General features: G+C 47.7%; 1 protein-coding gene across 2 annotated transcripts in view; it reads right to left on the bottom strand.

Moving 5' to 3' along the window:
- LOC119965115 (hepatitis A virus cellular receptor 1 homolog) overlaps nucleotides 1–7,131 on the bottom strand; it is a 101,000-nt gene extending 93,869 nt beyond the window's left edge. For both annotated transcript variants that reach the window (XM_038795443.1, XM_038795444.1), the window contains exons 1-2: nucleotides 7,027–7,131; nucleotides 6,471–6,818 (exon numbers count right to left, since the gene is read on the bottom strand). In XM_038795443.1, the coding sequence (XP_038651371.1) occupies nucleotides 6,471–6,818; nucleotides 7,027–7,081 (403 nt within the window). In that variant the 5' untranslated portion in view covers nucleotides 7,082–7,131. The remainder of the gene's footprint in view (nucleotides 1–6,470; nucleotides 6,819–7,026) is intronic.
- Between the last annotated feature and the right edge of the window lie 12,319 nt (nucleotides 7,132–19,450).

Genomic DNA, 19,450 nt, shown 5'->3' with positions numbered 1-19,450 from the left:
TGGTCGGGGGAGGGGGAGGGTCCAGCTGAGGGGGTGGGTCAGGGCTGGAACCCTTCCAAAATTTGGAGGTGGGTAGACATTGTGGGGGGAGGGGTAGCTATCTGTGGGGGCCTGTGGTTTGGTCTTCAGACGGGAGTTGCCACGCTTGCAAGTATGCTGGAGCACAGCAGTGTAGGGGTGGGGGCTGCGGCAGGTACCTGAGGGTGGGGGGATCTGTGCAGTGAGATTGGGGTGGGGGGGTGGTGGTTGCAGGGAGAGGGGAGAATGCTGATGACGCAGGTGTGTTAGATTGGGTGAAGGGAGGGCAGAGGGGAGCAGGCGGACATTTTCGGTGGGCTTGGACAAGAAAGGAAAATGGGGACAGAGATGGTTTTGTGATGGATTGGGATGGCAGTTGGGATGATGGTCAGAAACCCCCGGCGAAGGGGTTTGGAATGTGAAGGGGTTGAATGGGCAGCTGAAATGACATAGGGAGATTGTGAAAAGTTTGAAGGCGGAGATAGGGTTTCTTCAGGAAACACACCTGCAAGTTAAAGATCTAGGAAGGGAAGGGAACGCCTGGCAGAAGGGGGGCAGAATAAAACAACAAGTATGGGGTGATGCGACCATCAATTCACTCTGAGACACGAGTTGAAGTAAACTGTGGCTTTAATCGGCTTACAACTGAGCCTGCCTGCGACTATGCTGAACTGAAGGCAGACTCGCAGGACCGCAACACTTACACTTCCTGAAGGGGGTGGAGCCGAGGGCGGAGCCCTGTACATGCTCCTCATCTCCCCCTGTGGGCAGAGCCGTGCAACGGCTCACAGACAGAGCCCACAGGGACACAGTAATGTACAGTGTGAATTATAGTGGTTACACATTCACCACATGGGGGAGGGGGAGAAGGGCAAGGGGGTAAGCCCACAGGGGCACATGGAAGGGGTGTTCAAGAAGGGCAGAGGGGCACAGGGAATAGTTAGGAGGGAGGGGATAAGGGGGGAGGTAGAATGCTAATTACACATGGTGGTGGCTGGAACAAAGAAGGCAATTGCGGCTATCTTGGATGGCCACCAAACAAAGGGAAACCCCAGAATGCATGGGAACATCCACATAGTAAGTATGGCTGACCCCACAGGAGTGTAGGGGACAGAAACCCCCCATCAGAATGGTCACATGGAATGTCAGAGGACTCAACGGTCCGGTGAAAAGATCCAGATACTTCGCCCATCTAAAAAGCCTGAGGGCCGACATAGTCTTCCTTCAAGAGACACACCTGAGAGAGAAGGACTGAATGACGGTAAGGAAGAGCTGGATAGGACAGAGCTACCAAGCGTGCTATGGGACGAGGGTGAGGGGCGTGGCCATACTGTTCAGCAAAGGAACGATCTTTACAGCGATGAACATGGTGATGGACCCGGGGGGACAGTATGTAATGGTCAGTCGTGTCCTGGAAGGGGCACTGGTGGTGCCTGTGAAGATATACATCCCTCATTGGGATGGCGAAGACCATGACCACCCCCGACTTAGACTCCCGCCGACTCATCATGGAGGTGGGGGGTACTTTAACTGTGTACAGGATTCACAGACAGACAAATCCAGCCCTAAATAAGGGAAACCATTGGCTATGGCGAGTGAGCTAAACGCCTTTATGGAGCAGGTGGTGGCGGGTGGTAGGGTGTTGGTGGTGGACCCATGGAGGTTTAAACACCTGAGGGAGAAAGGGCTGTCCTTCTCCCTACTCCACAAAGCATAATCCCGCATTTACTTCTTTGTAGTGGGAAAATCGGTGCTTCCAGGGGTGGTAGGGGTTGAATGCTCCGCAATAGTAATCTCGGACCACGCCCCACACTACACCGATGTGAGGTTGGAGACGGGCCAGGCCCAGCATCCTCCATGGAGGCTGGACACAGCCCTCCTCGCCGACAAGGCGTTCTGCAAGAGAATATCACAAGCCATCGACGGATATGGATCCTGAAACCAGAATGGGGAGGTCTCACAATCTGGGAGGTCCCACTGAAGGCAGTGATAAGTGGGGCAATAATAGCGTACAGGGCACTTGGGGACAGGAAGGAGAGGGCCGCTCAGCAACAGTTAATCGATTCCATGTTGGATGGGGATCGGCGGTACTCCATGGCCCCGAACATGGAACTACTCGTAAAGAGGAAAAAGCTACAAATGGAATTTGACCTGCTCTCCATCGGGAAAGCAGTGCACCAACGCCACCAGACACAAGGGACATTTTATGAACATGGAGACAAAGCCAGCCACCTTCTGGCTAACCAGCCGAGAAAGCAGCTGAAACACAGGAACGGCAACCTAGTCACAGTGTCTGGAAGTACGAGCGGTAGGAAATCATGGAGAATATCAACTCAATGCAGTTGGGGAGGCACCGGGTCCACACAGGTTCCTGGTGGACTTCAATAAGAAAGACAGTACTGGCCCCGCACCAGCGTGAGATGCTCAATGACTCGCTATCAATGAAGACCCTGCTACCCACGCTGTCAAATGCCTCGATATCACTGTTCCCTAAAAAAGACAAGGACCCACCAGTGTGTGTCATACAGACCCATCTCACTCCTAATCACTGACGCCAAAGTCCTGGTGAAGGCCCTGGCGAGGTGACTGGAGAGTTGAGTGCCAGAGGTAGTCGCGGACGATCAGCCGTGCTTTGCCAAGGGCAGACAACTACCAGCGAACATCAGGCGCCTGCTGAACATGATTATGATACCACCCAGGGTGCAGAAACCAAAAGTGATCAGCTCCCTGGATGCAGAGAAGACGTCTGACAGAGTCAAATGAAGGCAGTGGAACGGTTACGGTTTGGGTCAAGGTTCACCTCAAGGATGAAACTACTGAAGAGCACTCCCATGGCGAGTATTTTGATAAACACCACCAGCTTTGACTACTTCCAGCTGCACAGAGGCACGATGCAGGAATGCCCATTGAGCCACTGGCCATTGCTGTCAGATCAGCGAAGGAGTGAAGAGGCATCCGGGGGGGGGGGGGGGGGGGGGGGGGGGGGGGGGGGGCGGTCAGAGAGCACAGATTCTCATTGTGTGTGGATAACCTGCTCCTCTATATCTCGAATCCCATAACCAGCATGGGAGGAATAATGGAATTCCTGAGGGAGTTCGGAGCCGTCTCAGTTTACAAACTCAACCTGAGCAAGAGCGAAAAATTCCCCATGAGCCCGCAGGAGGGGCGGAATCGGAGCTGGGAAATTTGCCATTCAAGCTGCCCCAAACTAAATTCTGATACCTGGGTATCCAAATAGCCTATGACGAGATATAGATCAAGAAATAGAACCTGTCGAGTCTGATGGAGGAAGTGCAAACAATCAAGACGAATCTACTGCCTAGGTTACTCTTCCTGTTCAAACCCCTCCCGATCTTCATCCCCATGTTCTGGTCTTCGGGGGTATCAGAACAGCCAGAACTCTTTACGAGAGAGGAGTAACCTGGTCACCCGCTGGAGACTCCTACTCGGCTGGAGAGTGGCAGCGCCACTCAAGGCCGCAGACGTGCCACCCAACCTGGCGGAATTCCTTAAATTGGAAAAAATAAAATTCTCCTTTCGGGATTTGGAGGAAGGCTTCCACAACACGTGGAAGCAATTCACCAGCCTGTTCAAGACCTGTTTGAAACCAACAACCAATTGGGGGTGTGGCGACTAGGGCAGGAATGGACAACGGAACAAAGGAAATGGGGTGAGGGTCAGAAGCCGGGGGGGGAGGGTAAAGGAGTGGGAGGGAGACGGGGAGGGGGAGAGACACCAATTAGGTGAAGGGAAAGCAGGGCAGAGGAGCCATAGAGGACAAAAGGCAGGGAGACACATGGGTGCAACTTCACCAGAGTGCACCCAGTTGGCACCACACACGCACCTGGTATGTTTTAATACCAGGAGGCAACAGGTACAAAGTAGGTGCGACACAGATGGGATAGCCAAGTTCAGGGGGCTTGATGCCGGGGCACCCGTACCAGTATCTGTGTTAGTTCCTATTGTCTTTTCATTGTTTTGTTTTTTATCTTTTACACTTTGCTATTGTATAATATACATATACCCATTCTGTTGATATCTCTGTATTATTGTGTCATTTCCTTGCAATAGTATTATAAATGCAAACCAATTAAACTAAAATTTAAAAAAGGAGTATGTAGAGGTCAATCAGAGTGCGAAGGTCTCGCCCTCCACGATTTGGGAGGCTTTGAAGGTGGTGGTACAGGGGGAGGGGGGTGATCCTATACAAGGTCCATAGAGACAGGGTGGAGAGGATGGAGAGGCAGCGATTGGTGGATGCAATTTTGTAAGTCGACCGGCGTAACTCTATGGTCCTGATCTGGGAGATCTTCGCGGAGCGGAAGAATCTGCAGGGGGGGAATTTGATTTGTTGATGACAGGGAAGGCGACAGGCCAGCTTCGGAGATTGAGGGAGGTTCTCTATGGGGAGAAGGCCAGCCACTTGTTATACATCAACTGAGGTGACAAGTGGCCGCACAGGTGGAGGAGATGTCATGTATGGGGGTAAGTTTGAGGCCTCTGCCTACAGTTCCCCTTCCGTTTGCCCCGGCGAGATAACCCGTGAGTCTGGTGGTGGCTTCATCCTTAACAGTCTGGAACCAGCTAAGGCAGCATTTTGGTGTGGGGGAGGGGTAGGTCAGGGCTGGCTCCTATTTCCGGGAATCACCGATTCTCCCCAGCAGATTTGGATGCGAGATGGTGGCACGGAAGGGGTGGAAGGAAGGTTTGCAAGTTTGGGCGAGTTACAGGAGGAATATGAGTTGCCAAGGCAGGGGGAGTTCAGGTATATACAGTTACTGGATTGTGTGTGGACAGAGGTGCCCTTGTTCCTTATGTTGCCAGTGCACACTTTGTTGTACAGGCTGCTGTTGCCAGACGAGTTGGGGATGGGAAGATTGCAGATATTTATGGATGGCTGCTGGATACAGGGAAAGCACAAATTGAGGAGGTGAGGAGGAAGTGGGGGGAGAAACTGGGTATGGAGCTGCGATGGGGTTGTGTGGAGTGAGATTATGCACTGGCTAAATGCAACACCATCCTGTGCTATGATGAGCTTGGTACTGTTCAAGGTGATGGATAGGGCCCAATTGACACCGGCGCGGATGAGGGGGCTCTTTTCAGTGGTAGAGGATAAGTGTGAGAGATGTGGAGAGGAGCTGGAAAATCATGTCCACGTGTTTTGGCCATGTCCGAGATTGGTAGGGTTCTGGGGTCCAATATTTTGAAGCATTATCGAAAATTGTGGCGATGGAGATGTCGGCGGGCCCTCTGATGGCGATCTTTGGGGTGTCGGATCTGCCAGAGCTGTTGGAGGGGAGGGGGGCTGATGTAGTGGCCTTCACCACTCTGATTGCCTGGGGGTGAATTCTACTGGAGGTAGTATTCGGTAGATCCACCGAGGGTGTTGGCATGACTGGGGGATGTAACAGAATTCCTTAAGTTGGAAAAGATTAGATTCGCCCGTAGATGTTTGGAGGGGGGGGGGGGGTGGTTCTTGGTGAGATGGAGGTTGTTCTTGTCCATGCTTGAGGACTTATTTGTTGCCAGCAGGTTGGGGGGGGGGGGGGGGGGGGTGTGTTAAGGGGAGAAAAAAAGGGAGAGGATGGCAAACTGTGGGGATTGATTTAATTTTTGCATGATTATGTGTTCATGTTTATGTTTGCTCTAGTTTGAATAAAAATATTTTTAAAAAATCTTTGGATACCGAGGGGCAATTTAACATGACCAATCCATGATTTAGCTCACTTGGCTAAATCGCTGGCTTTTAAAGCAGGCCAGCAGCACGGTTCAATTCCCGTACCAGCCTCCCCAGACAGGCGCCGGAATGTGGCAACTAGGGGCTTTTCACAGTAACTTCATTGAAGCCTACTCGTGACAATAAGCGATTTTCATTCATTTCATTTTCATCTCACCAGCACATTTTTGGACTGTCGGAGGAAAGCGGAGCAAACCCACGAAGACAGAAGGGGTGAAAGTGCAAACTCCACACAGACAGTCAGCCAAGGCCAGAATCGAACCCTGGTCCCTGGTGCTGTGATGCAGTAGTGCTAACCACTGTGCCACCATGCCACCCACATGGCTTTCCACTATTCATTTCGGTCCCACGGTTCAGGTTTTGGATTACTGAGCCCACCAGTCAGGATTGAGGTGATCAACATTCCCTCAGGAATGTACCACACATCAAAGGGAAATTAGAGGGAATATTGGAGGTGGCCCGAAACTTGGGAATACATTGCTTATTCCTCCTTGACCCATTACAAAGAGGACAATGACTGACTGTTATTAGAGCACTCACAAATATGGAACTGAGCCCTGACATTATATTAAACGTATGAGGGTATGACTGCCTTCCCTGTGCTCCACGTGTCTTGAGTATAACTACCAAAGCCTTTGAAATTCAACAGATTTATCAACGATCAATCTGGTTGCAGCATGTATACTGGATAAAAAATGACATTAAACTGACTTACCCTCCAAAATCAGCAGATCTGAATAGTCTATCTGATCATTAAAAAGGCCACGAATCTGTACACGGCAGCAATACCTGCCACCGTCTTCTTCACCCAGATTGTCCACGGTGAGCGATACATCCCCTTCCTCTATTTTACCATCAAGGTGGTATTTTGGGGAGATTGTTGAAGTTACAGCTTTCCCATTTGTTGTAACCAGTGTCTCTGAACAGTAGGTTCTCGTGCACCATCCTCTGCCCCAGCACATTTTAGTTTCACCATTCACTCTGACAGAGTAGCTGCACGGCAGTGTGATCGACTGTCCCAGGAATCCTCGCACTTCAGATCCTCTCACAAAGGTGACTGGACCTGAAACATTTCAAGTAAAGGGAGTAAAAATCCAGTGTCCATCGCAGTGGCAGAGAAAGTGCACAGACTATGGACAGACAGCACAGAACAAAACTATCAGCTGGATTGTCTCAATAACATACTGGCACAATTTACGTATTGCATTGAATTAATTTGTATTTACTTGCTACAATGTAAGAAAACGTATGTTTTAAACTTAAAAACGTACCTAAAAGAACAATTTGTGCAATCAAACGAGCGACAACCCCAATGGTAAACATCATGCTGGACACTGCGGGTTGGAACTATCTAAGTTAACGTTGGTCAGTTGAATGTTCTAATATTAGTTCAGTGTGTGGTTAAGAATTTCCTTCAAACTTGCAGGGCGGTGCTTCCAGTAATGTAGAGCCACTATGAAATCAGGGAAGTGTTTATCAATCATTTATTTTCTGCTCTGGCTATACCGCAGGTATGTTTTTTCCTTTCACAAGCTGTGGCCGCCACTGACAGGGCCAGCATTTAATGCCTATCCCTAAACACCTTGAGCAGATGGTACTGACACACATTCTTGAACCACTGCAGGGGGTGACCAATTTACATGGGAAGAATTAAGGGACAAGCTGCCATGGGGGTCCACACAAGCGGGTGGGGGATTTTGCACTGCCAGAGCTGTGTGGGGGTGGCTGGTGCCACTACCGTGAGATCATGCAAATATCAGGGCCGGGATTCTCCGACTGGCTTCCCCATTCTCCGCTGCCAATTCTCGGGAATCCGTGGGATTCCCGCCGCGCTGGTCAGGGGCCGTTGACAGTGCCCCCCCCAGCGATTCTCCGGGCCCCGATGGGCCGAGTGGCCGACAGGTTTGGCCGAGTCTCGTAGGCGTGGGTTACTCAGGTCCCACACGGCGGGGCCTGGAAGGTGCGTGTGGAGAGTGTCCTGGAGAGGGGGCGGGGGGATCCGCCCTCGGGGGCGTCCACAGTGGCCTGGCCCGGGATCGTGGCCTACCGATCGGCGGGAGGGCTGGATCCGTGGTGGCCTATTTTACTCCGCGCCGGGCGATCCCTGGTACGCCCAGGGATCCGCCATATTGCCTGGGGGCCGGTGCAGAGAAGGGAACACCCGCGCATTTGCGGATTTACGCTGGCCGTACCGTGCATGCGCGGAATCACACCGGCCATTCCGCGCATGCGCGAACTCGTGCGGGCCGTTCCACGCTAGCTGAAGCTGCGAGGACCACTCCAACGCCAACCTAGCCCCCTAGGAAGGGGAGCATTCCCCGTTATCGGGGACCGTTGACGCCGGAGTGGTTGGTGCCGCAAATTACGGAATAGACATCATTCCAGCCCTATACAGCCTGTGACAAAGTACAGTGCACACAGATGCCAGATAATCCTATAAAGGATCATTGATCACCCTGCTGCTGTGGTCCATGTGGTGTCGGTAAATAGTTCTATCGCAGGGTTTTTCAAACTGTGAATTGCAACCTGCGGGTGGGTCATGGGCGAGTGTCAGAAGGGTCGTGGCATTCCCAAACACGGGAGAAGCGCCCAAAGGCCGCAAACAGCTTTTAACAATGCTGCCAGCGACCGGCTTTTAAGAATGCTGCCAGCGACCGGCTTTTAAGTTGAGAATGGCAGCCACAACCGGCCTTTAAATGTAAACAATGCAGTCTTCCCACCAGAAGCTGCGGCATAGAGCAGGTCATGCACCCGGCATGTACTCTGACATCATGCGGCCTGTGTGTCCATTCTTTTGGCGTGAAATCACCGAGGAGAGAGTCCTCCATTTTCCAGCTGCCAGTAAGCAAGGCCAGGGGATTGTAAAGAACTGAAGATAGGAAGAGAGGGCTAGGGAGATAAACAAGGCAAACAGGAGAAATCCATGCTAGTGTGAGCTATATACAGAGCTCTAGCACCTCTGGTAAACAGCTCACTAAAAGGAAACTGAAATTGGGAACAAAGCAGTACAAAGATGATTTCTTGAAGTATGGCTTTGTTAATTGTGCCGATGCAAAGACCCTGTATGTTATATGCAGGGAAGAACTGGCAAATTTTAATGCTAACTATGTCTTCCCTGCAGACATCGTTTCAATTCTAAATTAAATGAACCTCAAATTACAAAGGAAAGATGATGATTTCTTTTGGCATTGTGAAGAAGTAATGCTTTCTAAAAATCATTTAAGGTTTGGCAAGCGTGAGTACATGTTCCCCACACTGCTATGACACATCGAAGAAAATAAGGCGCGATTCTCCTCTCCCCATGCCGGGTGGGAGAATCGCGGGAGGGCCGCTCTGGCACCCCCTGCGATTCTCCCACCCCCCCCCCCCCAATGGCGTTTTGCGTTTTGCGACACGCCGCTCGGAGAATCGCGGGTCGCAGTTTTTCACGGCGACCCGCAATTCTCCAGCCTGGATGGGCCGAGTGGCCTGCCGTTCCCGACCTGTGCACGCCGGTGCCCACCGATCGTCGGGCCGGCGTCTCTAAGAGACGCACTCTTTCCCCTCCGCCGCCCCGCAAGATCAAGCCGCCACGTCTTGCGAGGCAGCGGAGGGGAAGACGGCAACCGCGCATGCGCGGGTTGGCGCCGGCCAACCTGCGCATTCGCAGCTGACGTCACTAAGGCGCCGCCGGCCGCGTCATTATCGGCGCGCCGCCTTGACGCCAGTGTCAAGGCCCGGAGTGAAACACTCCGGGTTTCACGACGGCGTTGGCCGTTGCGGAGAATTCCGCCCATAGTGTTAGTAATGGAATTGTCACTAGACTGGCAAGCCATATTCAGTCGCATCTGGCTGCGCTGATTCACAGTTTTCGTCACAACTTTCCAGAGGAGAAGTTTCAACTTTTGAAAGAGAAGTGGTGGGTGAAAAATCCTTTTGAGTTTGAGACCCCCGAGTCAATTATTTAAAATATATATATTTTTATTCAGAAAAAAAATCAATATAACATCATAACATCTAATACACAACAAATACTATTACAGACTCAACCTCCACCCCATCCCTACCCCTCCGACTTTTGAGTCACTCTGTTGTAATTCAATCAAGCTCTTTGAATCAAATACATTTGCCTCGTTCTCTGTGTCTGTCTGATTGTCATTTAGCTTGCTAAACCTTCTGTCAGATAAACTGGTCTCTCTGCCTCATTTTCATTCAGCCTGATAAAGATGGAGCCAGATAACCTGATCTCATTGGTCTGGCCTCCCACTTGGGCTCACAACTCCTCCTTCTTTTGTCTTAGTTTAGTAGCCTCTGAATGAAACACCATGCAATCCAGAAATACTCCAGGGGGGTTCTGGTTCTAATTTCTCTGCGGGAGGATTCTCTATCGGCCGTTCGGCTACAGTAGGCATCACTGCCATCTGGGTTCCTGCGATATCATTCCCTGGAATGGACTGAATGCCTGCAATGGGCAAGGTTTCTACCGCACCTACCATTACTGCCCCTATCTTCTGTCAGCTTATTTTTACTAAACAAATTTCTTTCCTTTCTCTGAGAATGCTGCCCGTTTCTTTTAATATCTGTTCTGGACACTAAATGTCTTTATCCCACAACATTAGGTATTGACTCGCCCCTGCACCTGGTAGGATTTTAATATCTTTTCCCCTTTGATTCTGTCCACATGGAAATATTTTAACCTTGCACACAAATTCTTCAAACATATCTGCCACCTGCTGGTCATTCTGCCCCGATGCAAGTTGTGCACACATGTTCCCTCCTATTGTCTGTTCCTTTACTAGGTGTACAAATCCCACCTGTTTCTCCTGTTCTCCAGCCTCTAATTTCATATTTCCAGTTTTAAGATTTAGAACACCCACCGACCAGCCCTTTAATCTCCAGCATAGTGATATCGTGTGGCCCAGTTTATCGCAATGAAAACTTTTTCATACCTCTCACACCTTCAGCAGACTCTGTTGTATTCTGAGATGAAACCCCCTTGGAGTTTCCAACCACTCCTTCTCTGGCTGACCTGTCCTCTCTTGCACCTTCCCAATTTCAAAGTTTCTCCAATTTCAAATTGGGCCTAAAAAGGGGTTTTGGTATGAACCAGCTCATAGTCGTCCATAAACTCCACAGCTTGTCTGGCAGTTATAACTTTCTGCTCCTCAACATCAGTTCTAATCGTGGTAGGCAATGAATCTTTAAATTCCTCCAACTGAATTATCTCTTTGAAGGATTCATGGGTTTCTCCTATTTTCAAGGCCCTGACCGACCTATCAAAATGGCTTTGCTTAACCCTTTTAAACTCAAGCTAAGTGTTCAGCCTGCTTACTCTCAGCTTTAAATTTCTGTCAGTATGCCTCAGATACTAGCTCATATGTCTCAAATATAGCTTTCTTCACTGTCCCATAATCTCCAGACCTTTCCTCTGATAAGGACAAATATACTTCATAAACCCTACCCACAAGTTTAGCCTGTAAGAGAAGGGTCCAACAATCTTGTCACAATCTCAACTCTTCAGCTATTTTCTCAAAAGGACAATTAAATGTTTCAGCATCTCATTGATTTTTGGTAGAGCTTGTACATATCGGAACGTCTCCCCATTAAGTTCCTTTCTAGAACCACCTTCCTTTGCCGTCTGCTCTAACCTTTCAGTTGCTGCTGCCTGTTTGCAAAGTTGGACATCTCTCTCTTTCTCTCTTTCCTCCCTGCAACTTTTTCCATTTCCTGTTTAAACTCCCTCTCTTCTCGTTCTCGGTGAAATGCTCTCTCCCATTCTTTTTCCTCCATTTCTAACTTCTTTAATTTCTATGTCTCTTTGTAATTTTGGATTCTGCGAACCCCTGTCATCATAGAATTTACAGTGCAGAAGGAGGCCATTCGGCCCATCGAGTCTGCACCGGCTCTTGGAAAGAGCACCCCACCCAAGGTCAACACCTCCACCCTATCCCCATAACCCAGCAACCCCACCCAACACCAAGGGCAATTTTGGACACTAAGGGCAATTTATCATGGCCAATCCACCTAACCTGCGCATCTTTGGACTGTGGGAGGAAACCGGAGCACCCGGAGGAAACCCACGCACACACGGGGAGGATGTGCAGACTCCGCACAGACAGTGACCCAAGCCGGAATCGAACCTGGGACCCTGGAGCTGTGAAGCGATTGTGCTATCCACAATGCTACAACGTGCTGCCCCCAATATATTTAAATCGGTTGCTAGGCTTTCAATTATTTCAGCCTTATTAGGGTTAGGGTTAGATAAAGCTACTTCCAATTTATCTGCCAATTCCATTAATTTGGTTTTAAACACACTTTCCAAACTTGCTGCGGTTTCATTATCTATGCCCAGGTAAGATCGAGCTGGATCAAGAGACATTTTCTGTAGCCTTCTTACTTATTATAACAAGTTCTTACTTGGTTACACTTGTTTCTCATTCTCGTTGCGTTCAAAAATCACAAATAACCTACACCCAAGGAATTTATGATCCCAGGCAAGGACCCCCAATTTTCTGTCACTGAGCACGCTGATGTTATCTGTGAGGGTATCCCAATGTGGAACACCAGTTTGTGGGGGTGTATCCTTTTGTTTTGTTTTGGTGTGGGGAAACAAGTGAAACCTCAGTGAGAATAAATCCATCGTCATGTAACTATTTATATAACTATTTATAGAAGTAAAGACAAATACACCTAAACAGGACTACTCTACTCTCATGCAATTAGAATTACTAGCCTACCGTTTATATGAAACATATGCCTTGTTACAGGGGCAGCACAGTGGCATAGTGATTAACACTGTTGCCTCTCTCTTTCTTCTGGCCTGTAAACTTTAATCTGCAGGGAGAGAACCAGAGAGCACCTGAGACCCTGGGTGAGTTCCCCCAGTGAGCCAGAGAAGACACAGCCAGAGTGGCATAACCAAGAGTGAGTTTGGAAATTTGAAGCTAGGTGGGAATTCGAAGCTGGGTGGGGAGGAGGTGCTTTTTAACCCTGGTAAGTGACTGGTAAGTAATTTTTCTTTTCATTGTCTAATTTATTTATTTTTCATTCATTTTTTGAAATTGTAGTTGTATAGGTTTACCTAAGGTTTCAGACATGGCAGGAGATCCCAGACCCGTGTCATGCTCCTCATGTGCAATGTGGGAGCTCAGGGACATGCCCACTGTCCCTGGCTCGTTCACGTGCAAGAAGTGTGTTCAGTTGCAGCTCCTGTTAGACAGCTTAACGGCTCTGGAGCTGCGGATGGACTCACTTTGGAGCATCCGCAATGCTGAGGACGTTGTGGATAGCACGTTTAGCGAGTTGGTCACACCGCAGGTGAAAGTTACTGAGGGAGATAGAAAATGGGTGACCAAAAGACAGAGCAAGAGTAGGAAGGAGTGCAGGTGTCCCCTGCGGTCATCTCCCTGCAAAACAGATATACCGCTTTGGATACTGTTGAGGGAGATGGCTCACCAGGGGAAGGCAGCAGCAGCAAGGTTCATGGCACCGTGGCTTGCACTGCTGCGCAGCAGGGCAGGAAGAAGAATGGCAGGACTATAGTGATAGGGGACTCAATCGTAAGGGATGTAGACAGGTGGTTCTGCGGATGCAATCGTAACTCAAGGATGGTATGTTGCCTCCCTGGTGCAAGGATCAAGGATGTCTCGGAGTGGCTGCAGGACATTTGGGGGGGGGGGGTGAACAGCCAGCTGTCGTGGTGCACATAGGCACCAACAATATAGGTGGGACGCGGTCCTACAAGCTGAATTCAGGGAATTAGGAGTTAAACTAAAAGGTAGGACTTCAAAGGTAGTAATCTCAGGATTGCTACCAGTGCCACGAGCTAGTCAGAGTAGGAATTTCAGGATAGATAGGATGAATGCGTGGCTTGAGAGATGATGCAAGAGGGAGGGATTTAAATTCCTGGAGCATTGGAACCGGTTCTGGGGGAGGTGGGACCAGTATAAACCATACGGTCTGCACCTGGGCAGGACTGGAACCAATGTCCTAGGGGTGGTATTTTCTAGAGCTGTTGGGGAGGGTTTAAACTAATGTGGCAGGGGGATATGAACCGATGCAGGAAGTTGGAAGATAGTAAAACAGGGACAGAAGCAAAAGGAAGTAAGGGGGAAAGTGTAAGGCAAAGAAACCATAGTTAAAAATCAAAAAGGGCGACAGTACAAGGTACAGTGACTGAGGGGAGCTCGGTGAATAGGCCCAGTAGTACTAAAAGGGATAAAACTGGAAGTAAAAACATTAATGGTAAGCGACGCATCAGGTTGTTACATGAAGATATGGGTTCAACGACAAGGAAAATTAGGAGAAAAGTTAAGAGGAAATATAACTTAGGAGAGGTTACTGATCGAGGTGTTAAGATTCAAAACAGAGGGAAAAAAGCCAACATAAGTGTCCTTTACTGAATGCTCGTAGTATTCGGAATAAGGTAAATGAGTTGATGGTGCAAATCATCGTGAATGACTATGATTTAGTGGCCATTACTGAAACATGGTTAAAGGATGGTCACGACTGGGAGTTAAATATCCAAGGGTATCTAACTATTCGGAAGGGCAGAGTGGATGGTAAGGGAAGTGGTGTAGCTCTGTTATTTAAGGATGACATCCAGGCAATAGTAAGGGATGACATCGGTGCTATGGAGGATAAGGTTGAATCCATTTGGGTGGAAATCAGGTGAAAAAGTCACTGATAGGAGTAGTCTATAGGCCACCAAATAGTAATATTAAGGTGGGGCAGGCAATAAACAAAGAAATAACGGATGCATGTAGAAATGGTACAGCAGTTATCATGGAAGATTTTAATCTACATGTTGATTGGTTTAACCAGGTTGGTCAAGGCAGCCTTGAGGAGGAGTTTATAGAATGATTCCGCAATAGTTTCCTAAAACAGTATGTAATGGAACCTACAAGGGAACAAGCGGTCTCAGATTTTGTCCTGTGTAATGAGACAGGATTGATTCATGATCTCATAGTTAGGGATCCTCTCGGAAGGAGCGATCACAATATGGTGGAATTTAAAATACAGATGGAGTGTGAGAAGGTAAAATCAAATACTCGTATTTTGTGCTTAAACAAAGGAGATTACAATGGGATGAGAGAAGAACTAGCTAAGGTAGACTGGGAGCTAAGACTTTATGGTGGACCAGTTGAAGAACAGTGGAGAACCTTCCAAGCGATTTTTCACAGTGCTCAGCAAAGGTTTCTACCAACAAAAGGGAAGGACCGTGGATATCTAAGGAAATAAGAGAGAGTATCAAATTGAAGGAAAAAGCATACAAAGTGGCAAAGATTAGTGGGAGACTAGAGGACTGGGAAATCTCTAGGGGGTAACAGAAAGCTACAAAAAAAGCTATAAAGAAGAGTAAGATAGATTATGAGAGTAAACTTGCTCAGAATATAAAAACAGATAGTAAACGTTTCTACAAATATAAAAAACAAAAAAGAGTGGCTAAGGTAAATATTGGTCCTTTAAAGGATGAGAAGGGAGTTTTAATAATGGGAATAGAAATGAGCCTTTGACAGGGTGCCACACAAAAGATTGCTGCATAAGATAAAGATGCATGGCATTAAGGGTAAAGTAATAGCATGGATAGAGGATTGGTTAATTAATAGAAAACAAAGAGTGGGGATTAATGGGTGTTTCTCTGGTTGGCAATCAGTTGCTAGTGGGGTCCCTCAGGGATCAATGTTGGGCCCACAATTGTTCACAATTTACAATTACATCGATGATTTGGAGTTGGGGACCAAGGGCAATGTGTCCAAGTTTGCAGACGACACTAAGATGAGTGTTAAAGCCAAATGTGCAGAGGATACTGGAAGTCTGCAGAGGGATTTGGATAGGTTACGTGAATGGGCTTGGGTCTGGCAGATGGAACACAATGTTGACAAATGTGAGGTTATCCATTTTGGTAGGAATAACAGCAAACGGGATTATTATTTAAATGATAAAATATTAAAACATGCTGCTGTGCAGAGAGACCTGGATGTGCTAGTGTATGAGTCGCAAAAAGTTGGTTTACAGGTGCAACAGGTGATTAAGAAGGCAAATGGAATTTTGTCCTTCATTGCTAGAGGGATGGAGTTTAAGACTAGGGAGGTTATGCTGCAATTGTATAAGGTGTTAGTGAGGCCACACCTGGAGTATTGTGTTCAGTTTTGGTCTCCTTGCTTGAGAAAGGATGTACTGGCACTGGAGGGTGTGCACAGGAGATTCACTAGGTTAATCCCAGAGCTGAAGGGGTTGTATTACAAGGAGAGGTTGAGTAGACTGGGACTGTACTCATTGGAATTTAGAAGGATGAGGGGGGTATCTTATAGAAACATATGAAATTATGAAGGGAATAGATAGGATAGATGCGGGCAGGTTGATTCCACTGGCGGGTGAAAGCAGAACTAGGAGGCATAAACTCAAAATAAGGGGAAGTAGATTTAGGACTTAATTTAGGAGGAACCTCTTCACCCAAAGGGTTGTGAATCTATGGAATTCCTTGCCCAGTGAAGCAGTAGAGGCTCCTTCATTAAATGTTTTTAAGATAAAGATAGATAGTTTTTTGAAGAATAAAGGGATTAAGGGTTATGGCGTTCAGGCCGGAAAGTGGAGCTGAGTCCACAAAAGATCAGCCATGATCTCATTGAATGGCGGAGCAGGCTCGAGGGGCAAGATGGCCGACTCCTGCTCCTAGTTCTTATGTTCTTATCACTCAGGACCTGGGTTCGATTCCAACCTCGGGTGACTGTCTGTGGAGTTTGCACATTCTCCCCGTGTCTGCGTGGGTTTCCTCTGGGTGCTCCGGTTTCCTCCCACAGTCCAAATATGTGTAGGTTATGTGGATTGGCTATGCTAAATTGCCCCTACGTGGGGTTGCAGGGATAGGGTGGGAGTTCGGGTTAGGTAGGGTGCTCTTTCAGAGGGTCGGTGCAGACTTGATGGGCCAATTGGCCTTCTTCTACACAGTAGGGATTCTATAATTCTAATCTATTCTATGATCTACGATACCTGAACTCTGTAAGACTTACCCTGTTCCCCATGCAACTTTCAAATTGATTAACCAGCTTTAATTACCACATAATACAGGGATGATACTCAAAACTGGAAACTGTTTTTTCCTGGTCCAGACAAGATATTTAAAAACTGCTGTTAGGAAGGTTTTTTGCACTGCCTTGGGTAGAAGCTTGATTGCTATAAACTTGGCCTTTTGCCTTAGTGGCTGAAAACTGACCTGTCTGCTTTCGCAGATTGCTAGATGGTAACTGCCTCTCCTGCATTCTCAGGGTCTGCGAAATTATACCTTTGTTTTTATTTTATTATGCCCTTTAGACACTGTCTATTGCTGTCTCCAGGTAGAATCATGACAGGGTGTTACAGGATTTTAATTCTGTGACAGTGAAGGAAAGACAACATAGTTCCAAGTCAAGATTGCGTCCTACTTGGGGCCGTGTTCCCATATTTCTGCTGCCTTCGACCTACTGGGTGATGTAGGTCCCGGATTTGGAAGGCATTGAAGGGGCCTTGGCAAGTTGCTTCAGTTTTCCTTGTTTAATGTGGGGTGGGGTGCCAATCAAGCCTGTCTGCTTTGTTCTGGATGGTGTTGAGCTTCTTGAGTGTTGTTGGAGCTGCACTCGTCCTGGCAGGCGGGGAGTATTCTATTACATTCCTGACTTGTGTCTTGGAGATGGACAGAATTTTGGGGGACAGAATGTGAGTTACCACTTGCAGAATTCTCAGGATCTGGTTTGTTCTTGGAGCCACAGTATTTACATTGGTGGTCTGCTTCAGTTTCTGGTCAATGGCAAGCCTCTTGATGTTGATGGAAATGGATTCCACAAGGGTCATATCATACCTGGGGCAGCACGGGTGCGTGGGCAGCACGATGGAGTAGTGGTTAACACTGTTGCTTCACAGCGCCAGGGTCCCAGGTTAGATTCCCGGCTTGGGTCACTGTCTGTGTGGAGTCTGCACGTTCTCCCCGTGTCTGCGTGGGTTTCCTCCGTGTGCTGCAGTTTCCTCCCACAAGTCCTGAATGACGTGATATTCGGTAATTTGGACGTTCTGAATTTTTCCTCCATGTACCCGAACAGGCGCCGGAATGTGGCGACTAGGGGCTTTTCATAGTAACTTCATGTAATGTAAGCCTACTTGTGACAATAAAGATTATTATTATTATGAAATGTCAAAGGGAGGTGATTCTCTTTTGTTGCAGATGGTCATTGCCAGGCACTTGTGTGACATGAGTGTCATTTGCTAACTTTCAACCCAATGAATGTTGTCCAGTGCATTCATTATCAATGGACTGCTCCATTATCTGAGGAGTTAAGAATGGTAGTGAACATTGTGCAGTTATCAGCATGGGATTCTCATTGTTCATTTTTTGTCCATTCATTGTGCCCCAGTGACCCAATACAAATGGATGCAGGAAAAGGAAGATCTCCCAAATAACCCATTTATGGTACAATTCCACAACAAATGTTTAATGACCTTTGAAGGACTCAGCAGAAATCAAAGACATGATTGTCAGTTACTGGGTCCTGATGCGTATTGCGTATTGGTGCACCATTAAAATTAACAAATGGTAAATCACAGGCAGATTCCCAATACAAGTATCTGGACTGAACATACATCGAGCACTAGAACATTAAACTTCTCCTGTTAAAAGCTTTAATGGGAGTTTCCCCATGTCCATGATAAGTGTGCATTGCAGTGTTTATCAGTAACACTATAATATACCGGTGCTGCCTTTGGATACAGTCCGGCTGGCATATTTCCTGGATTTGATAATGTTCTTGTTCAGACAGGTGGAGGATGGGCTTGGGTTGCAGAGAAATCACGACACTCAGGTGCAGATTCACATGCTTTGTATCAATTGCGTCGGTTCATTGCGCATGGATTTACACTGAGACATCTCAAGCCATTCAGAACAAAGGAAATGCTTCTGCCATAAGTGGCTCATTTTGCTGGATATTGACCGGAGGATCAGAAACAAGAATATTAAACAATTCCTCCACTGGTTTGAGTTCACAATCTGACACAGCAGCAGAATAAAACACCAAGTGAAAAACACATTCCCATTTTGTGCGAACTGCAAGTTTAAAAATGCAAATAATCAGCAGTCCTCAGATCTGAATGTTAATTTCAGTAAATTCGGACCCAAGTTTAGCCACCATTTTCTTTACAGGAAATGACATTCATTAGAAAGGCAGAGTAGTGTTAATGTTACTGGACATGTAGTCTAGAGGCTATGGCTAATTATCTAGAGGAAAGAGTTCCAGTCTCATCACAACACCTGGACAATTTAAATTATTCTGGACTAAAAAGCTTTTATCAGTAAAGTTGACCATGTAACTGCTGGATTGTTATTGTCCTTACCTGGACTGGCCTATATGTGACTCTGGACCCACAGCAATGTGGCCAGTCTTTAACTTACTTCTGGAATGCCTAGCAAGTCACTCAATTGTGTTCAAGGATGCAGTTCACCACCAGATTTGACAAGCAGCTGAGATCCTCAAATTGTAGCGATGTTGGACACTTTCGGTATCCCTTCTGTTTCCCTCCGCAGCCACGGCGCCTGTTTCACGATTTTTGAAAGCACAAGTGAACCTCACCGTCGGGAATTCGGCCCATTGGAGACGGAGAGTCGCAGAGGCCCTGGAGAATACCGGGTCGGGTCCACTAATGATATGCCAATGCCGTTTACTGTACGTGTACTCTGGAACGCATTGACGC

This window comes from Scyliorhinus canicula, chromosome 4, assembly GCF_902713615.1.
Source record: "Scyliorhinus canicula chromosome 4, sScyCan1.1, whole genome shotgun sequence".
Lineage (NCBI taxonomy): Eukaryota > Metazoa > Chordata > Chondrichthyes > Carcharhiniformes > Scyliorhinidae > Scyliorhinus > Scyliorhinus canicula.
This window is presented reverse-complemented; position numbering and strand designations above follow the sequence as displayed.